Source organism: Centrocercus urophasianus, unplaced genomic scaffold, assembly GCF_019232065.1.
Source record: "Centrocercus urophasianus isolate 14NV4802_14NV808 unplaced genomic scaffold, USGS_Curo_1.0 seq_10, whole genome shotgun sequence".
NCBI classification, from domain to species: domain Eukaryota; kingdom Metazoa; phylum Chordata; class Aves; order Galliformes; family Phasianidae; genus Centrocercus; species Centrocercus urophasianus.
The window spans coordinates 41,985,708-42,006,502 of record NW_024884142.1 but is presented as its reverse complement, the minus strand read 5'-3'; the positions used below and the strand labels follow the sequence as shown (position 1 = coordinate 42,006,502).

Genomic DNA, 20,795 nt, shown 5'->3' with positions numbered 1-20,795 from the left:
CTGTCATAATAAGCTTGTCTTCCAAGGACAGCAGTTCTCCCTGCACTATCTCCCTGGAAACTTGTATGAAGTTATTCATCCTGTGACCACACTTTTTTTTTTTTTCTTAGTCTTCTCTGCTCACTTACTCTGGAGGCGCTACTCCATTCTCTAGTGTATTCTAATTTTCTTAGTTGTGTGTATGTAGCTTTGTTGGGTTTTAAAAAGGGAATTGTTAAATTGACTTATTGCTTACTATGCAGGGACAATCTAAACTGCTCTGTTTGTCCAGCTATTACAAAATTCTAGTTAATTAGTTGTCTTGAGTCATCATCCACAACAGTAGTAGTCTTTTTCAGATTCTTCCAGATCGTTGGTAAAGTCACCACCTTGTTGAACTTGAAACTATGTTCTTTAGATGCTGTTGACTGATTTCTTTTGCTTTCGTGTAGTTAACTATCTTGTAGGCTATTTTACATGTTCTCTATTAGTTACTTAAATGGAAGAAGTGATGCTGTTAGTATAGGGGACAGATAAATGCAGTAGCAAGTTCAACAAAGGAAGTAAAATCGTGGTTGTTTCACCCTGATGGACAGGTAAACCCCACAACTCTTTCTCATCTTCCTCCTCGAGGGAAGAGAAAATGCAATGGAAAAGGACTGAGATAAAGACAGGGAGTTTATTCACTGCTTCGCATCATGAGAAAAACAGACTCAACATAGAGAGATTAATGCAATATATTGCCTATTACTAACAAACAAGAGAAATGAGAAACTGAAAGTAAGCTAAAACCACCTCCCTTCCTCCCACATCCATCATCTTTCTACCTCATTCCTCTGTGAGTCATGCAGGGGAATGGGAGCTGTAGTCAGTCCATAACACTGTCTATCTGCCACTACCCCACAGTCTACCCCTACTCTTTGTGGGATCCCTCCTGAACTGATGACATGTGGGCTTCCCATGGGCTGCAGCTCTTTATACACTGCTGCAACACATCTCTGTACCACAGACCCTATTATCCAGGAACTGAACCATCATGGGTTCCCATAGATAGCAGTTCTCCCAGCCCTTCTGCCCCAACACGAACCCCTCTTAATGGGCTGCAACTCTGGCCCGGGGCTGCTCCAGCAGGAGCTTTGCATGGATTGTGGCCTCATTCAAGCTACATCCATTGCTGCACCATGGGTTCCTCTATGGCTGTACTTGAAGATCTGCTCTGTGTGGAGTCCATGGGCTGCAGGGGCATAGCTTGCTTCACCACGGGTCTCTCCTGGTCTGCAGGGAACTTCTGCTCCACACTTGGAGCTCATTCTGCACTAACCTTGCTTGCTTGCTCTCATCTTCTCTCTCAGCTGCTGCTGTGCAGTAGTGTTTCTCTTTCTTCATTCTGTTCTCACAGAGGCGCAGCTGTTGCTCATAGGTCAGCTCTTGCAGTGATGGGTCCCTTTTGGAGCTGGCTATGATCTGACATGGAGCAGTGCTGGTCTCTGCTCACAGAGGTTACCCCTACATCTATCCTGATACCAAAACCTTGCCAGGTAAACCCAAAGCTAGCATATATCAGTATTTGTTTTGGAGTTTTTGGTAGAGATTGTGTTTCACTTTGGTAGACCTGTGCATCTGGTTATCATTTTTATTATCAATTATTCGCTTCAAGCTTACATTTTATGAATTTCAGTCCATTTTCTGTACCCTGAGTATAAAATATCTTGTATTATTTGCTAAATAAATACATAATTACTTCAGGTGTACACATTTACTTGAAGTATTACTTCTGATAGTTTCTTTCTGCCTAGGTCAACTGTGGAATGCTCACTTGAGGATTGCAGCTTTGCTGGCACTTTTTTGTAAAGAGATGTTAATCCAATTTATAGCTGTTCTTTAAGCATATAACAGGACAGTTGTCCTGTCCAAATACTATATCTTATGAAAATGAGCATGTAATTTAAACACGTAGGAATAATCTTTGTTTATCGTAGACCTTGACTTCTACGTAATTTCTTGAGAATATTGTATAGAAGTTAACAAGACTGATAACTCTATTTAATTATTTGTCTGATGTGCTCTGAGAAGCATAGCATATATTGGCTTGTGAAATATTTTATTTTAATTCATAATAGCAAAATGATCATTTAATTTCATTATTATTATTATTTTTTCCTCTTCTTTGTCTGACTGGCTATAGATGAAGAACTACACAATTTCCTTAATGCTCTTAAGTTCGGATTATCCTGTTGGCTAACTTAGCATAAACTACAGTTGCTTACAAGTCATAACTGGCTTCTAACTGGCTCTCAAACATCCCTCTCTGTGTTCTTTTATCTTTTCTCAAGATTGTTGAAGTGTAACTGTTTGAAACAAATTTAACAATTTAAGTCTGATTATCTTCTGAAACCTTCAGAATAACGGATAAGATTTTTTCAAAAATATACTAGAGACTCTCCCATTCTTTTCTCTCTGCTCAGAAGGGATGTTTCTACTCAAAGTAGGCCACACTGTGGTTCTGTGTATCCCAGAGCCAGGAAAAAGTAAGATGTGTGCAATTCCAAGGGCAAGTTCTCAGTAAGGTTGAATCCTCTTCTGACTAAGTAGTGAGTTGCAACTCAAGCTCTAGACCTTAAAATTGAAAGTGTGACTGGAGATGGTATTGGCTGTTTTACAGAGTGATTACCAAAGGAAATGTCACTGCATTGAACCTGTCAAAATCCACTTAAGGAAATCAGGTTGTAGATTATTTTTCTTCTAGGTAGAGCTCAGTTGAAAAGTTCACTATGAGCTGCTTTTGTGTGTGTGTAATCACTAAATATGTATAGTCTTTGCGAAAAGGTTCTTGACCATGTTCTCTAGCAGTTTTCTGTACTCATTTTCTCATGAGCTCAGTAGAAGTATAAGTTGCTTGAACATGTTTAAGGGGATGAATTTCCTTTAGTATGAGAGAAAGGCAGTCATGTTCCAAGTAAGCTCTGAGAAGACAGTATTCACTTGTTACCAAAGTATGCTGCAGTTTTATTACCGGAATATCTGGGAGAATATATAGATGACTTTTTTTTTTTGCAGTAGGAAAGGGACATTCCAGAAACAATGATAGATGGCACAAGTAATCAGTAACTGCTAAAACAGATAAATTGTCTAGTTTTATTACATGTATGAAGTAACTTATAATAATCACAGAAATATAGAATGTCTTAGGTTAGGAATGGACCTTACAAATCATCTAGTTCCAACTCCCTTGCCATGGGCAGGGTTGCTACTTACTTGATAAGGCTGCCTTGATCAATTGTTACCTACTATTATATTTCTAAGAGGATAAAAATGGGAAGTTATTTCCTGTCTGCAATCTCAAGCTGAGAAAGTAATGTCAGTCCTGTTATACAGAGACCTCCAGTCATTCCTCCATTTCATGAGGAAGGAGATTACTACAATGATGGTGAACTGTCATGGTTTTGTGATTTTTGTTATTGGTATTCCATGTTATAAAATCATGTAGTGCATTGGGAGTTAAAGTGTTAATGCTCCAGTTCTGGATACCGGTCCCAGAAGACAGTTATCATTTCTGCTCAGGGGGAACAGATATAAGGCTCTGTAGATCATCTGACATTCCTTCTTTAGATCGTCAGCCTCTCCTCCCTGCTGCTTGTCCTGACCGCACGTGTCACTTCACACTAGTGTAAGGCCTACAGCTTTCAGATATTCTCATTGTATTTAGTTTATTACTTTCAGTTCTAATTATATTATATTATGGTGTGTTATCTTGCATTCCGATACCTTATTTAGTAAATTAGTTTGTTTCTCCTCAGATTGTTGCCACTGTTTTCAGTCATTTAGTGTCCCCTGTTTCCCTTTTCCAGAGGTGCGGATTTGCGAAATCCCTCTGCCCTACTAGCCACAGAACCCAGCCGAACCAGCCTGTGAGCCGTTGACATGAACACAAAAGAATTCACTGAAATGATTAACTTCTAAGTCAAATATGAATAATTCAATCCTGATGCATGGCAAAAGTTTACAAACCCAAGCTTACTTTTTTCTCAATTGTCTCAGAACTCTATTCAAATTCTGTGAAGTTCTTTGCAGCTACTCTCTTGTTATTTACCAAAGGATGTCTATCCCTGATTGAGTAATCAATTATCCACCTGAGTCATTAGCTTTGCTGGTGAAAGAGGGATTAGATCTAAAGACTTTCTTTGGTTTTGCATCCTAAATTATTTTGCAGGTATAAATGGTTACTTTTGTGTCTAGGGTCTTCTCTGAAGATTATCGTAATAGTAATTTGCATTAATTATGAAGATTGCTGGAGCTAAATTCATAAATTCCAAATTGAATAAATTGGCCCGAACTGAATTCTGTACAGTCTTCAGTAAATAGGAAACTCTTTCTAGACAAAATGCTGTTTTGAGAAGGTTGTCATAAATTTCAAGGAAACATGGGAATGTCATTTGGGATCAGTTCATTTTCTTCTCCACCTTCCACAACAGTCTTTTAGTACAGGATCATGAACACATATTTAATGCATATCAAAGTGAACATATGGGTGATGCTTCATTTTGCAATCTTACTTGAAGGCTGAGCTAAACTGACTATTATCCATTGATACAAAAGAGATAGAAGGACACTACTTGCACAAATGCACAGAACTTTCTCTAAAATTCTTCATCTGACAGTCTTCTAAGCTGAGAAATTCAGATGTACACACGATTATCTTTGCTCTCCATAATGGTATTATGTGCAGGTTATGTGATGATGCATAATATCAGAGAATTTTTTTTTTTCAGAGGGGATACTCGAGGAAGGACTAGCCTAAATGAAATGTGATCATCGCTTATCTGCTGCTTAAGTTTTTGTGTGTTATTGGGTATAGAGTATAAAAATACAAAGCAATTATTTTTTTCAGGATCAGTCATTTCTCAATGAGATTTATTATCTTCTGTGAATTGTATTTTACAGTGAATGGTTTTATCAGTGTTAAAAAATGCAAAACCATGGCTGAAAACGCAGTGCATTAGAACTACTCTTCAAAACAGACTTAGTGGAAGAACTACTTAAATATTGTGATACAGTGTAGCAGCATGGAAATCAAATTTAAGGCTGTGAATTACTAGTTGCCCACTTGAATGCCTATATTTCTCATTTTTATTTGGATTAATTAAAACTGGATTTTGAAATTAGAATTAATTTTAATTAATTAGATTTAACTGAAAAGCTTCTGTTGGAAAGTAAGTCTCTGAATTTATTTATTTATTTCAGGTAACATTCAAGGAGCAACAATAGTGGATGCCCTTGATACACTGTACATCATGGAAATGAAAGAGGAATTCAAGGAAGCCAAGGAGTGGGTTGAAAAAAATTTAGACTTTAATGTGGTAAGTAGTGTTAATGATTAATACTTAATGGTTTGTTTAGTATCTAAGAACCAACTGAGGACTGGATTCTAGTGTTGCAAGTATGATATCAGGCTACAGCATTTAGATTATCAATAGCTAGAACCTAGCAAGAAGCAGGAAAGTATTGAACTTACTGCACTGCCTAGTGGCAGTTTTTCAGTTTGAAAGATTTATGTAGACAGGAGGCAATGAACTGAAGCAAGGAAAAGGTAATAAGGGTATCATTGTAAAATTGGCAACAAACTTTTAAATGTTTCTGGATAGAATTATCAGGACTTCAATGCAAACATTATTTATTATCTACATAAAGACTTAATAATTTTTCTTTCTGAAATCTTCCATAAGTTAGACTTACATTTAGAGAAGGCTACACGTAGCACATAATCATTTAAATTCCTTTGAGTGTTCTAGTAAAGCTCAATCCCGTGACTTATACTGAACTCAGCTCAGCTCGAACTGCTTTAGCCACATGAGGCACTAGGTCATTAAACCTGCATGTACAAATCATCCTATTAACTGGTAAGTATGCACTTGAGAGTTCATTTATAAAGCTTTTATTCTTGAAATGTTCTTGCACAGAACAGCTACAGCAACTATAAAACTTCAGTTAAATTGAGAAGGGCTGGTCGTGGTCCTTTTTTTTTCTTCTTTTTTGTGGGCATGAGCATGTAATATAATTATTGGGTGCAGGGAGATAATGGAGTAGCTACACTGCTCAGAGTAGTCCCAGTAAAGTACAAAAAGCATTGTAGGCACAGCGCACTGAGCTCTGTAAATCTCTTGTAGTAAAGGTGCATCATGGTAGAAACACTTTCTGCAAACAAAGTGCTCTTTCTAATATGTAAAAGTCATGTTTAATTAGCTTCTCTTACATACTTGAAAATAATTATCAATTTAAGAAAGAGGTGTTAATAAGAGAGGATATTATATAGTTTATATAAGCAGCAATTTAGTGTGCATTTATATTTATGTTAATGATGTAAATACAGAATATTAAACTGTGCTTCTGAGTAGCATCAGATGTCTGAACAACACACTAAGTATATCCTCAGTGTAAGAATATTTCTGTAGGAATTTTTATAATGTAAGATTTTTTTTCTTATTAGCTTAGCATTAGGAACTAAAAAATGTAAGAACAAAATACCATAGAAAATAACAATCTCTTCTTTAAAGGGAAAACTGAGCTCTGTTTGGAGGAATGTTCTAAAACTCTTAAAGTTTACATTAATAACATTAAAAATCATTATTTTTTCAGAGGTCTTGCTATTTTTTTTGTTGCAAACTTCTTATAGGTGGTGCTGCCTACCTTTTCTGCTCCTCCTACTGAGGAAGAATAAGTCAAAGCTATAAGATTTCTGTCAAAATGTCTGCAATTTTGTATTACATTAGTCAGTTATTGTAGTAATCCAACAGATTTACCAACACTACTTTACAGATAATAATGTAATGCATCAATAACAGTATCTGAAATAACTGTCCTGAGTTCAGCAGCTTGCATAGTGTTTTCATAACACTTCATAGTCATACAGAGCTGAATTAATTTTCCCAAGTTAGAGTGAGGAAATTAAAACAAGTAACAAGTAAAACAAGTAATTTGTTATTACTTTCAACTTTAATATTGGTCACATAATCTGTTTGTTTAATGACAGAGTTGTCTGAAGCTACTTGTTTGGTTTTCCATTTTAAGTTCCAATTTCAAATGCTGTTTTGTATCTCTGCCTTACAGTGGAAAGATGGAAATTACTTAATGCAAAGTACACGGGGCCTTTTTAAGTGTTTAAAGTGAAAGCATAGCCATGTTTCTGGCATTATCAAACATTTTCTGCTTTAATATTTTATATATTATTACTGACATGTGTTTCATAAGCCCTTTTCCTATGAAATTGATTTGGTTTTTAATAACTGACACATAGACCTACCTTTAAAAGCTATTTATTAGAAACATTATAAAACATTTCTGGTCATTTCCTAGGCAATGACTACTTAATTGGCTTTTAAGCAAGCATATTTGACCTTAATTTGTATAAATAGGATTAGATTTTCTATACATTAAATCTTGGAACTGCTCTTTCTAAATCCTTAAGATATTTTTTAAAAAAATCAGTGAGTGTAATCTGTGGTAGAATCTTTTGTGTTTGTATTCTAGTCCAATGCAGCTGGATACTGGAAGCTATCTTCTCTAAAAATTAATAATACTTCAGATACTCGGTGTATGTCTTGAACCATTTGGCTAGCAATATATCATTCTCATTATGCGGTCATAAAAGTTTCCAAATTTCACTTTGTAGTGTAGCTATTAGTTTATCTGCACGGAAGGACTTTTTAGAATAAAGATGTCATAGTGGGAAATGGCATCATTACTTCACATTAGATTTCAGTTCCTCCAATAAATTTTCTGGCTTCTCTGTTTCCTTTCTTGAGAAAGATAGACAAGTTTCAATTTAGGAAGAAAAATTCTGGATAAGTATATGCCACTCTTCCTGGTAAACTTGTGAGTGAACTTGTTTGGAAGCGACCTCATTTTGCAGTACAATAAGCTGAGGCTGTTTTCATTAGAACCAGAGTTGGTTGCCCTTTGTTTTTGAAACAGAGGTATCTGAGCATTGCAGTGCTCAGTATCTATGCATGTAAATACTGAAATTCTTTGTATTTGATGCCTTGCTGAAGTTTCAATCAAGCAAAATGGTTATTTCAGAATTTGCATGTTCTTGTTCTGTTGATATTTTAAGAAATGTAGATATACTCGGATCTTTAGAAATATTTGACATTTAGCAGCGGATAAATCCATGACGTTTGCATCATAGAGGTGTGCTATGTTTTCTATTAAATAGCTTCACATGTGTGGGGATGTGTCTTTAATCTTCAGTTAATAAAAGGTATGCTCTGACCTCAGCACATGCTACAACTGAGGAAAAAAGATGCTATATTTTACAGGACCACTAGGGAACTTGACTGTTTCCTATCTATAACTACACACTTCTGTGTGCTTCTCTGTCTTTATTTTTCCCTATTTGCTTTATGGCATGCACACAAACAAAGCACTCATATCTTTCTGTAAGAGTTTCTCTACCAACAGCCAACTTGTACTTCAAACCAGGGAAGAAAGGCTATCAGACTGTGGTGAAGCAAAATGAACTGAGCCTTGGGAAAAGAGATTACAAGTTAAATAAAACATAGGAAGGGTTCGGGAGCCAGTAAGTAGTGGTGGAGGAGCTTGGCCGTTTGGCACAGCACTGGAGGTCTAGGAGCTGTTAAGGAATAGAATTGATGGCATTTCACTACTGTACCTGAACACTCAATCTTCTCTAGGATGAGAGGCTAGCAGATCTGTCTTCCTATTCTGAGTGGTGAGGCAGAGGAACCAGCAGGAGTAGCATGGGGAAGACTCAGAGCTGGAGGCTTGCTTCTCTCTGTTATGATAGAAAGATGGAAGAGGTCTGTAACTAACTGGATGCAGAAGATGAAATTAGTCTAAAGTTCTGGAGAAGGGAGGGTAGCTCAGCCTCCACACTTAAATGAAGTGCTCTCTAGCCATGCTGAGCTCCTTCACCTCAGAAAGATGAACTTGCCTATTCTGTATATTGGGAATGGTCTTTGACCAGTCATGCCTGGACTGGAACAATGGGGACCAAAATCTGACCAGAAAGTGCTAACAATGAAATGTGATGTTGAACAGTGCTTAAATTCAGGCCTTGACCTGTTTAGCATTCTAAAGTGGGTGAAATGAGGCAGGACCAGAACAGAGAAAAGGTGTGGAGCAGAAAAAAAAGAGCTTGTTTGGGCAAAGAGAAAAATTGTTTCCTGTACTAGAAAATTTCTCAAAGCTGAATTTGAATCCTGACTAAAATAACTTCCTTGCTGTTTTTTAGAGTACTTTGCTATGTTTGCCTCATCTCGCTCTATTTTGGCCAAAATGGAGGATGATAAAAAGTTAAGATTGCTTACTCAGATGGAAAGAAGAGGTCTATGCAGTACATCTGTCTATGTGGATAATTTGACTCTAATTAACATTTTGTGTGAGCACTGAGTTGTTGTGCATTATCTATCTCATCAAGGATACCTTTCCTTCTTAGCTTCACAGGATGCATCTCCTTAGAAAAGAGCTGAGGCTGTGCTGTGGGAAAAGTCTTAAGAGCTTTTCATTCTGTACTGAGTTGGGGAACTGCCTGAAGAGAAGGGAATAGTTAAAATGACTAGGATCAATTAAGGCTTCTGTCCTGCCAGCAGTCTTAAGCAAAGCTGTTTACAGACATCGGTCACTATCTGATCTTATAAACCATCGTGAAGCTTGAACTTTTGGAAACTAGAAAAATGTTTAAGTACAAAAACTTGAAATTACATACATCTCTGCTGCCATATGCACATTAACATGCCCCTTTTCCAGAATACCAAATATTACTTACATTTAATTAACAATGCTTTGTGCATTTACGTTTAGTTCAGAAGTTCTGTAGCATGGAAGTAAGTAATAAGACAAACTTTTAGAATGCAAACTGTTTATTTCAAACTTCAGCATTTACAAATTTTAAACCTACTGTGCTGAAACTATAGACATTATGACTGAGGAGTAATTACTTTTAACAGTCCATAATCTGAAGTTCTCTTTTGGAGACAAATGGGTTTTTTGCACTTCATTCTTTTTTTTCCCTTTCTCTTTAAATGAGAAAATCTAAAAGATTCCTAATACAAGATAGCTTTCCTTCTACAACAACAACCGTGTGTGAGAGGTGTAAGTAAATGGACTTCAACTATAATAGGTCAGTGAGGAGACTTAAGAAAGGCAGCATTTGAAGATGGTTTGTGTGACTATTTGTTCACTAGTTTGCCATATAACTTATTAGTACACTCTAAACACTAGACTTCAAAGTGACTTGATTTTGTTTTGATTGCAAAATATTGTTTTGATAGGTTAAAAGGAGATGTTGGCAGATTTGTTATTAAATGCAGTTCTTTTTCTGCTAGTGTTCATAACAGTGTGACTGTTTAAAGTCTTACTGTTTGCTGGTGTGGGTATACAGCAGTAAGCTTAAAACAACATGCTGTGTAGTAATAAGGCTTTGATGCTTGCAATAAAGGTTGCTAAAATTGCTTCCCTTGTGAATGGGAACTGAGTGCAAACTGCTACCAAATTTCAGTTGTGGACTATGAATTAAACTTTCTTTCTACAGTTGCAAGTAACTAGAATGTTGTTAAATTACTGTAGATTAATGTAAGCTGTTATAATATTCTTCATGTCTGTTTTTCACTTCCTGGACTGCTTGAAAATGCCAAGTTTTGTTGTTGTTCCCAACCTTTGTGTTTAAGTGCAGGAATATTATTACTCAATAGTAATCTTTAACTACAAATACAAATCATTTCACTTGAAACATGGTGCCTTTCAGTCTATTTTTTCAGTCTAGAATTATGTGCATTATTCAGTGTTGTTCAGTGCAGGGTCCCTGGAGTTGTACTGTATGGTTTGTTAAACTGCAGAATACAGGCTGTTTGTGAGGGATGCTTGTGCAGTGAGAGATGTGTTTGTGTGTAAATAACTTTTCCTTGTACATAGAAATAATACATGGAAATGCACATGAGATGGCCAAAATTTTATTACACTCATAATGACACAAGAACAGAACTGATTGGGGAAAAAAAAGTTGGAAATTAATCTGTCCAATGACAAAGACTGAAATAAATTGTTGGTAGGATTGAAGCCTTATTTGGATCTTTATGAAAAACAAGAGAATGAGTTATTTAAAAAATACAAATTAAGATGCCCTGATTATTGTGAATATGTTCACCCACATAAAGGCACACAGTAATTTCCCTAATTGAATTGTGAGTGACAGAGCAACTGCCAGTGCCAGTGAGTGCCGGGTGGAAGCTGATGCTAGATAAATAAAATTTTACTTCAGTTGTTGTGTTATAAGTGAGGGTTACTTCCCGTGAGAAAACACAGATAAAAACTATCTTGGCTTTGATCTATAACTGTGGAGAGGAAAATTTTCAGGAGAAAGGTATGCTATGGAAATGGTCCAGAGGATGAGATTACTGATCTTTAGGAATCTGGAGCACTTGTGTAAGACAAGGCTCCAGGAGAGCCCATCTGACAAGTAGCATTTTTTACATGTACATTGCCTTCAGCATTAAACTCAAAGACAACTGGTTGAAGCTTCTGATGGAGTCCAGGTTACCATTGGCCTTCTGAGCTGCAATAGCTCAGTGCTGACTTCTGTTCAGTTTTTCAGCCAGGACCCACCTTCAAGTTTATCAAGGTCCCTCTGGATGGCTTCACTTCCTTCTAACGTGTAAACCACACACTCAGCTTGGTGTCATTGACAAGCTTGCTGAGGGTGCACTTGAGCCCATTATCAATGCTTTTGATGAAGATATTGAAAAGTACCAGTGCCAAGACAGACACCTGAGGGGCACCACTCATGTCCAGGTGGAGGCCTGTGATATTGCCATTTACCACAACCCTCTGGCTTTGACCTTCCAACAAACTCCTTATCTACCAAATAGTCCACTCCTCAAATCTGTATCTCTCCAATTTTGAGATTAGGATATCGTGGGGGACCATGTCAAAAGCCTCACACAATTCCAGGTAGATGACATTGGTCACCTTCCCTTTGTCCACTGATGTCAGACACATATCACTCTCTCATACATCTATATATTTTCAGAATACTTTGTAAAAGGAGAGCAGCTAGAGCAAGATGAATCTGCATAGTAACAGTGAGAGATAAGCAGATGTGCACTGACAAGGTTATATCAGATATTGTCTTACACAGTCATGTAATCTAAATGAAAATACTCATGAAAAGGCTGTGAAATTAGAAGTTATATCTATCCAATTGGTCAGTGCCAACTTCCACACCTATGAACATAGAAAGGAACATCATAGTCATTTTAAAATAAATACATCCAGTTACTGCTCCTTACAGAAGTCCTATTAGATATAACAGAATTAATTGAAACATTTCCCATATCAGCTATGTGGTGATACAAGGAAGGCTTGAAGGAGAAATCTGAAATTTGATATTAAAATAACTTCTGGTTTCTTCAGCTGAAGGAAAAAAGTAAAAACTTTGGGAGATAGTGGTTTTTTTTCTTTTACTTATATATTATAATATTGTTAAGCTGTTCAGAAGTTATTTGTCTACATCTGGATCTGAAAGCAAAATAAAAAATAGCATTTGTTATTTGAGATTTGACTTCTGAGTAGAAGTATACAGACTTGGGCATTTCTGTATATGAATTATGATTGAAAACATGAAAAGATAGTGATGGATAGGTTTGTGGCATTTTAAACACATAATAAAAAAAAATCAAACCAAAAAGATGGATGAAGTTGAGATGAAGTTGAGATAGCAGTAAAATTCAGACAAGTTCAATTTTCTCAATAGACTACTTCTTCATGTGAGCATTCCATTTAGAGATAAGTGTTTCTTTGATATGAAATTACACAACCTCTAACCATTTTGCAAATTACAGTAATCTCCGTGATTTCCAGATTTTATACTATTAGCCTGGTATAATAAGTTTAAGAGTAACTACCTTATGAAACGTAACAGCTTTCAAATCTTCCTTTCCTGAAATGCCTGTCCATTTCATTCATTATGTCTGCTTCAGCATCTTGTATAAAGGTTTCATGTGAGGATTTTGACAAAGGGTCAAGGATGTGTGCAAGTGAAGTATTGGAAAACTGCTAACATTAAAAGAATGATTAGTTTCAAGAAATGTCTTGTAAGATCAACACTTCAGCAAACATGCAGGATTACAGTGCAGTTAATCTTTGAAGTTCAATAGTAAAATCTTTATTCACATTGTTTTGTCACGGGAAGTTCAGTCTGGATATTAGGAAAGTTTCTCCACTGAGAGGGTGGTTAGGCATGGCAGAGACTCCCTGGGGTATTGGTCATGGCCTCAAGCTGCTGGAGATCAATAAGCACTTGAACAGTGATCTCAGGAGGGAAGATTTAGATTGGATGTTAGGGGGAAGTTCTTTACAAGGAGAGTGGTTAGGCCCTGGAACGGGCTGCCCAGGGAGGTTGTGGATGCCCCGTCCTTGGACGTGTTCAAGGCCAGGTTGGACGGGGTCCTGGGCAACCTGATCTGATTGTGTATGTTTGGTGGCCCTGCTAGGCAGGGGGGTTGGAACTACATGATCCTTGAGGTCCCTTCCAACCCGGGTGATTCTGTGATTCTGTGATTCTGTGACCAGTCTTGTACACTAGAAAAAACTCCTCAGTTGGCAGTCTCAACACGTGATGTCAGCTGTGTGCTCTCTATAGGTAGAGCTATGTGACTTTGATTATTTGAATTTTACTTGTGTGCATAAAAAAATGAACAACGTGTGTGTGTGCACATACATACACAATATGAATTATATATAAATCAGAGGGATTCTATTAATTAAAATATATTCTCAGTTTTTAAAGGAGGAGCTGCACAGGCGATTTTAAAGGAGAAGCTACATACTTAAGGATAAGTGAACAAAATTGTAGCATATCAGTGAGTGTTTTCTGAAGTCTGTAGCTTAACAACTGATGAACAATGAACAACCCTTTGTAATGTGCTTAGATACCTTTACTTAAACAAAGTACCATACATACTGAAAACTGAAGAAATATTTCTAATAAGTAACTTAGTGCTGTTTTCATCTGCTAAGGTAGTCTGTTAGAGTTTCAAATCCATAGAAAATAGGAGGCAAATTCTTCCCTCCTGTTAAGATTGACATCGGAACATTTAAAATGGAGAAAATAACTAGATAAATGAGAAGAAAGCCTACAAGCAAGAAGGAAATATTGCAGCTCAACCATGCATTGATTTCTACTGAATACAGCTATAGAAACAGAAAAATAACTTGACAGAAGTAAAAGGAACACATGAACGTCAAATGCCTTATTTTTGAACCTGAAAGCTTAGAAGGGCAGTGCCAGTTTTCTACAGAGGTGCAAAAATATAAGAAGTAGAATTACATTCAAAAGCTGAAATGAAGAAGCTTCACTAGACTAGTTTTTCAACTAAATGTCTCTTTGATGGATCAAATCATAGAATTGCTCAGGTTGGAAAAGACTTTCAAGATCATCAAGTCTAACCACAACATAACCATACTACACTTATTCTCACAACCCATTGTATGTTGTACACTGATATAGAACTAGAATTTATTTGGTCAAGAATTGGATAAGGTAGTGATCGTAAGAATGAGAATCTTCCTTTAAATTTATATTTTAAAAGACAAACAAGCATCTGCTTTTCAAGTGATTTAATGGCTGAATCTCTACTGCTGAGAAACAACAAAGGCAGTTTGTGTAATTGGTAAAGACCAGGCCAGTTTGGTAAGGTCTGTATTTATCACAGTGAAAGATTATCTTCTTCCTAGTGAGTTGATGCCACGATTACATATAATTAACTCATTTTCACATTACCTACAAGTCCCAATTTAGAATAATCTGCATTTAGAATGAGGTAGAAATATTCTTGATAAAAATATTCTGACCAAGAACTTCTCATATGATGTCTGAAACAAGATGGTGAGAGGTGAGGTAGCGTGGGACGAATGATCTGAGAGAATATTTTGTGTGTGAGTTCTGAATTGCCTGTAGTCACTGGAAGTACTCACATATGTGGATTTATACAGTGACTCATATCTAAGTGGAAAAGAGGAAAAGATAAACTGTATGAGAATAATTGAGGTGATATTTTACTGGAGAAGGAAGCACTCTAAAATGCTGTAAGTTATAATGTTGGTTTTCCTACGTATTTTGTGATTTTCCTCCTGCTGTTCTGGTTCAATGCCTGTGTATGTACTTAAAAAATAAAAGAATTCTTTTTCTACTGTAGCTAGAATAACCACTTTATGTAAATATAATCAGAACTTGTAATTGCAGTACAGAGAATCTTTCGTACCAAAAAGTATCAAGGAATAATTCTATGTCTGTTTATTTTACCAGAATGCAGAAATTTCAGTATTCGAAGTGAACATCCGTTTTGTTGGTGGACTACTTTCAGCTTATTACCTTTCAGGAGAAGAGGTAAGATATTTTCACGTGGTTTATTTCAATTGTCATCATCTTGATAGATAGCTAACTTTCAGGTTAGCAACCTGTTTTATTTATCAGAATTAAATTTATTTTAAATTTATTTAGACCTTTGAAAATATGACTTATATGGTAAAGGCCTGGCCAGTGGCTCTTACTGCTTCTATTACTGTTGATTTGTATTAAAGTTATTAAGCTCTTACTCTGTGTGTTTATGTTTTTCCTCAGTTGAAACCATTCTATGTCCCTTCGAGTTGAAGGGACCAGGAGTTGAATAGGACCTTCTATTCTATTCTATTCGAGTTGAAGCCCAGTGTTGAAGGGTGTAATTATGGATTGCCACTCTATGCCACTATGCTGTAGGAGTGGTAGATTTGGCACATTGTGTATCTGTTTCAGAAATCATTTAGGAGCATGTTCTTTGGCTTATATCAACTACACCTCTGACAAAGCTACTGGCTTTTCTGAAGCTGGAAGCATTGATTCTCAAGGAAAAGACATGTTAAGAAAGAGAAGATAACTGTATGCTTATGTATACTTACATGTGAAGGTCTTAAAAGCATTAATATCCCATTAATTTCTATTGTATTCTTATAAATAGTTTTAGAGGTCTTGTGACAACACTTGCATGGTTTCTAGAGAAGATTAAGAAGCACTTTTTTACAGTTATTTCTGTCACATATTTAGTGAAGGCTATACTAAGTGACAGGAGTTGTAATATTTAAAAATTTTAGTTTGGCATTTAACAAGTCTTTAATCTTACTAGCGTAGCTTCTTGTTCCTTGTCTGTGGATTATACTAATGTTTTACTGCAGGATTATCATGAGTTAAAACTCTTTATCTGTAAGTTGAATTTATCTTGGGATTTCATTAAATCCAAATCACAGAATCAGAGAGTTGCAGGAGTTGGAAGGAGTCTTGTGAGATCACTGAGTCTGACACCCCTGCTAAAGTGGGCTCCCTACAAAGAATCAATTATTGGCAACAAGAGCCTAAAGATGTAGAATTTTCGGTCATCTGCAAAATTCTCACATATTAGGCAAATATGTATTTTGAGCTCATTACATTAAATAATATTAAATTTAAAAAAAAAAAAAAAAAAAAAACACCAACAATCTATACACCATAAAGTTTAAAATAATGATAAAAGTTATCTTAGCAGGTACTGTTGGGTTTGTAATTAAGACAAAGTAGTTAAGAGGAGACAATTTTTTTGCTGACAATATTGCCTAAAAAAGCTTACTATTTGTTTCTCATGATCCTATTCTGGATTTAGATGATACTGAAAACACACTGATATTTTAAAATATACAATTGTTTATATGTTAGCTTTTAAAATTTGCTGAGAAAAAAGTGCACTTAGACTCATTTCAAATTCACTCTTAATGGAAAAAGAAAAAAAAGAACAGTGAGAGGTAGTTAGTAGCTGACTTCTTTGCCTTTACTAAACATTGTTTTACTTAATGTTACTTCTCTGGCTTTTGAGGGAAATCATTTGTTCTTGTACAGTAACTTGGCAACCAGAAATAAGCATACCTAAGGGTGTTTGCAGAATTGAAAGTTCTTCCAACTCAAAAGATTCTATGATTCTGTGAAGGAAGCTTTTTCTAAAGACACACTGATTAAAAAAGAAAAAAACCTAGAAAAAAACCACATTTACTTAGATTAGTCAAAGCAAGGAATGTAGAATAAAGGAAAGATGATGAAGTATTTCCAGCTCTACTGAGAGAATTTCATAAAGTGAACCCTGCAGCTGCTAAGGAGTAACCAAAAACTTACTAGAACATTATAATCAGCCCCCTTCCTGGAGAGCTCTAACCACAGTCTCTTTATCGTGAGGTATCTGTGATGAGATATTCTTCTCTCTCTCACTATGAGAAGCCCCTTGCATGAGCAGAAGTTCAAGGATGATGTCTGACTCATGTAGACAGCAGAGGAAAGAGCTTGAGCAGCGCAGTGTAAGAAAGACATAAAAATATTGGCATGCAAAGAAGGGCAACAAAGATGGTGAAGGGTCTGGGGGCCAAGACCTATAGCTGAGGTCCCCTGATTTGTTCCCCCCGGAGAAGAGGAGGCTGACGGGAGGCCTGATGGCAAGCTCCAGCTTCCTCACGATGGGAGCCTTTCCACTGTGTTTTAATTAACTGGTTGTGACAGAAACAGAGAATTTTTCTTGGCAGACAAGAGTTGGTGGAGGACTGCGTGTGAACCTTTAAATAAAATGTCAACTGTCTGCCAAGAAATGCCTGAGCCATTTGTCATCAGTGCTGTTGATTTCATTTGTGTGTTGATGGTTTATATCTTGTGTCTGTTAATGTGCAATCTCATTTTCAATAAGTGCATATTGTTTCTCCTAAGTAACTCCTAATAGTCATTGCTTCTCAACTATTCTTTCACTTTTACAAGGTAGTTTTACTATCATCTCTGGGTCTGGATTTATAGCAGCAGTGAAATTCAAATAAAAGTACTTAACAATTGAAATGAGGAAGCATTTAGAACAAAAGAAGTTATTTCACATAATGCATTATTAAGTGGAACATTTTGCAATGGAATGTTAGGGATGATAATGCCTGTTCTAATAATGATTCCAGTAATTAACAAAAGCAAAACACAAAGATGATAGCTATGATTAGGGAGAGTCCTGAGCCCTTGCAGTCTGGGAAAGACACTGTCCAAGCCAGTAAGTGTTTTTCTTTACTCTGATAGAAATCTCCCATCTCAGGCAAAATGATGCTCCTAAATAATACTTGTCATAGTGACTTAGAGAGAGTAACTCAGTGTGCTTCTTCATGTATCTCTTCAAAATCCTGTCTTTGTCAGATGTGGAGAGACTTCTCAATTTGACTCTGAAGTCTAAGATACTGAGACTGCATGTGGGATGCACTGGGTGCAGCTACTCTGATGGCAGACAAACCATCCAACAGTGTGTTGTTTCCCATGTTGTTGGGTCAGTCCTCCACTGGTGCTGCTGACAGGCACAGCAAGGACTGATGTTGCCAGAGTCTGGTTGCTCCCATATCATTCTTTAATCTATTATGTCAGTGGGCATTCATAAGGGAATGGAACCACTTGCGTATAGGTTGTTCAGTGAATTAAACTTTCTCAGTTAAAAGCTCATTTAACTACTTAAAACTCACTTATGAATATCTTAATTAAAGAAGTCTATGTTTCATTAGAAGAAGTGACAGAAATAATTATTGTTTGTACTTCTAAATTACATTCCCATGGGTAATGATCCAAAGCTGCAACATATTGTATGTTTCGTAACAATCTGTAAATCCTAACTACTTAAGTAAATCCGCCGTGCTCTAAAATGAATAAGGAACATAGGAGTTTTAGATCCAGCTGGTAAATTCCCAGATTCCTTTGAAGATTTTTTGTTTTCTGAATGGGATGACTAATTGTTTGGAACGTTTTTGGTTGTTGGTATTTTTTTTTTAAATTTAAAATATTTTGGATTCAGCAGCTGTTCTTCCTGCATAATATATCCTCTTTTCTGGGAGTAAAGACAGTTGTCTTCACTGGAGGAAGATAAAATAAAGTTGATATTGATGAACTTGATGTTTATATTGCCATTTCTCTCCATGACATGAAGTAGAAATGTGACAGATTTTTAACTACTCTGGCAGGATAGGGATATAGATTCTTTTGATTCAGAGCTGCTTTTGTCAGGCTGGCCACAAAAGTTGTTGACTTAATATAATGTTTAGACGCTCTACACCATTTAATTGTAACTATTTCTATCTGGGTCTCCTTCATTTATAGATAGATCACTTCATGGAGAATATTTAAATTCCTTTAAAAACAAAAACAAAAAACAAAAAAACAAAACAAAAAAAGCAAAAACAAACAAACAAAAAAAACCCACCAACAACAACATATAATTCATGATTTACCAGTCTTAGCAGCAAGAGGATTAAGTTTTTCACCTGTACAAAAGTATCTGTTTCTTCCAATCAGATAATGTAAGTTTTAGTATAGATCCCTTGAGGATCTTATGTCACCAGTATGAGAATTTACCACGTTTTATGTTCTGATTCCTTTCACTTAACTTGACACTAATTAACAAGAGGACTTTTCCTCTTATGTTGTGGAAACTCAATTTCTGATGCCATTCAAACCACCAGGCATAGTGTGTTTCAGTTTGATCACTTCATTGTGAATGCCACTGTTCTTGCTCTTCACAGACTGACAGTATAACTCCCTGTTTAGTAGAAAGTAAAAGACTTCTATTGCATGTAGTTTTCTTCAGTGTTGTTTTAAGATTTGGTTATGTTTGCTACTTCCCATCCATCTGCTACTACTATAAGTGATGCATCAGTATGTATTTCAATATTTCAGTGGTGTCACATTTTTAGTACTCTGAAATGATCTTGGTGATTTGTTTTCACTATAATTTTCTTTTAAATTTCCATATATTATAGAATCCTGGAGTCATTCAGCTTGAAAGGGACCACAGGATGTCATCTAGTTCAATCCCAATGTTGGAATGGTGCATTAGGGTTACTTTTTTAAGAATCTCTTCAAGAATGATTCCTAGTGCAAGCAGATTTTTCTCTTGCAAAACTTGAGCAGTACCAAAGTAAACCTTTTGTTTATAACAGGTTGGTGAATTGTTTTTGTGTGAAGCACCAGTTAGCAGAACGTCAAACTAAGTCAAAAGCTTCTCTTTGTTTTATAACCTCTGAGTTTCTGCAATAAATCATCATTACATTGTATAGAAATGTGGTTTATATCTGCTCTGATGAAGTACTTAACGGTCTGCTTGTGGACAAAGGAGGATTTAAAGTGACCATTAGCTGTCTACACTCTCTTACTGTCTATAATCTCCGTTAGTATTTCAGTTCCTTCATCACCTTTAATAATAATAGTCCTAATACTGATCTCTTTCTTTGCTTGCTGCATCAGAATGCCTATGGGCTTGTATTTTGCAGATGACCTCCTAAGACTTTGTCCTCTTAGACTACTCTTCTGTTGTTCCAAGCTGACTGCTCCTCAATCTTCCATTTCTGTCTCAAGTTCCTGCTATTAATAACCATGACTATTGATTATAAACCCATCTCAATTTAATAGGTTCCCTAGACTCTGAAAGCTTCCTCATTCCTGATATTCTCTCCCCTTTTTCCCAATGCTACTTGCTTAGCTGCTCTATGCAACCCTACCTCTCTAGATAGCTGCAGACAAAATGCTGAGGACGTTTCAAAGAACTGTAACAGAGATGCTCCTTTTCACTTTCATACTTATGTTCCTTCTCTCCCTGCATATGCATACTTTGACGGGGAAAGCCTATCCAAATGAAGCCTTGTGGAAGCTCTGCAATCTATTCATCTGGCGAGCAATCTACTATCATCAACAACAATTTTTGTGCATTATAATAAACACTTTCACATACTGTACTGATGTAAAATGAAAA

General features: G+C 36.2%; 1 protein-coding gene across 1 annotated transcript in view; it reads left to right on the top strand.

Moving 5' to 3' along the window:
- MAN1A1 (mannosidase alpha class 1A member 1) overlaps positions 1–20,795 on the top strand; it is a 135,178-nt gene that overhangs the window by 38,825 nt on the left and 75,558 nt on the right. Inside the window, exons 3-4 of the mRNA XM_042813990.1 lie at positions 5,221–5,336; positions 15,296–15,376. Coding sequence (XP_042669924.1) covers positions 5,221–5,336; positions 15,296–15,376 — 197 coding nt within the window. The remainder of the gene's footprint in view (positions 1–5,220; positions 5,337–15,295; positions 15,377–20,795) is intronic.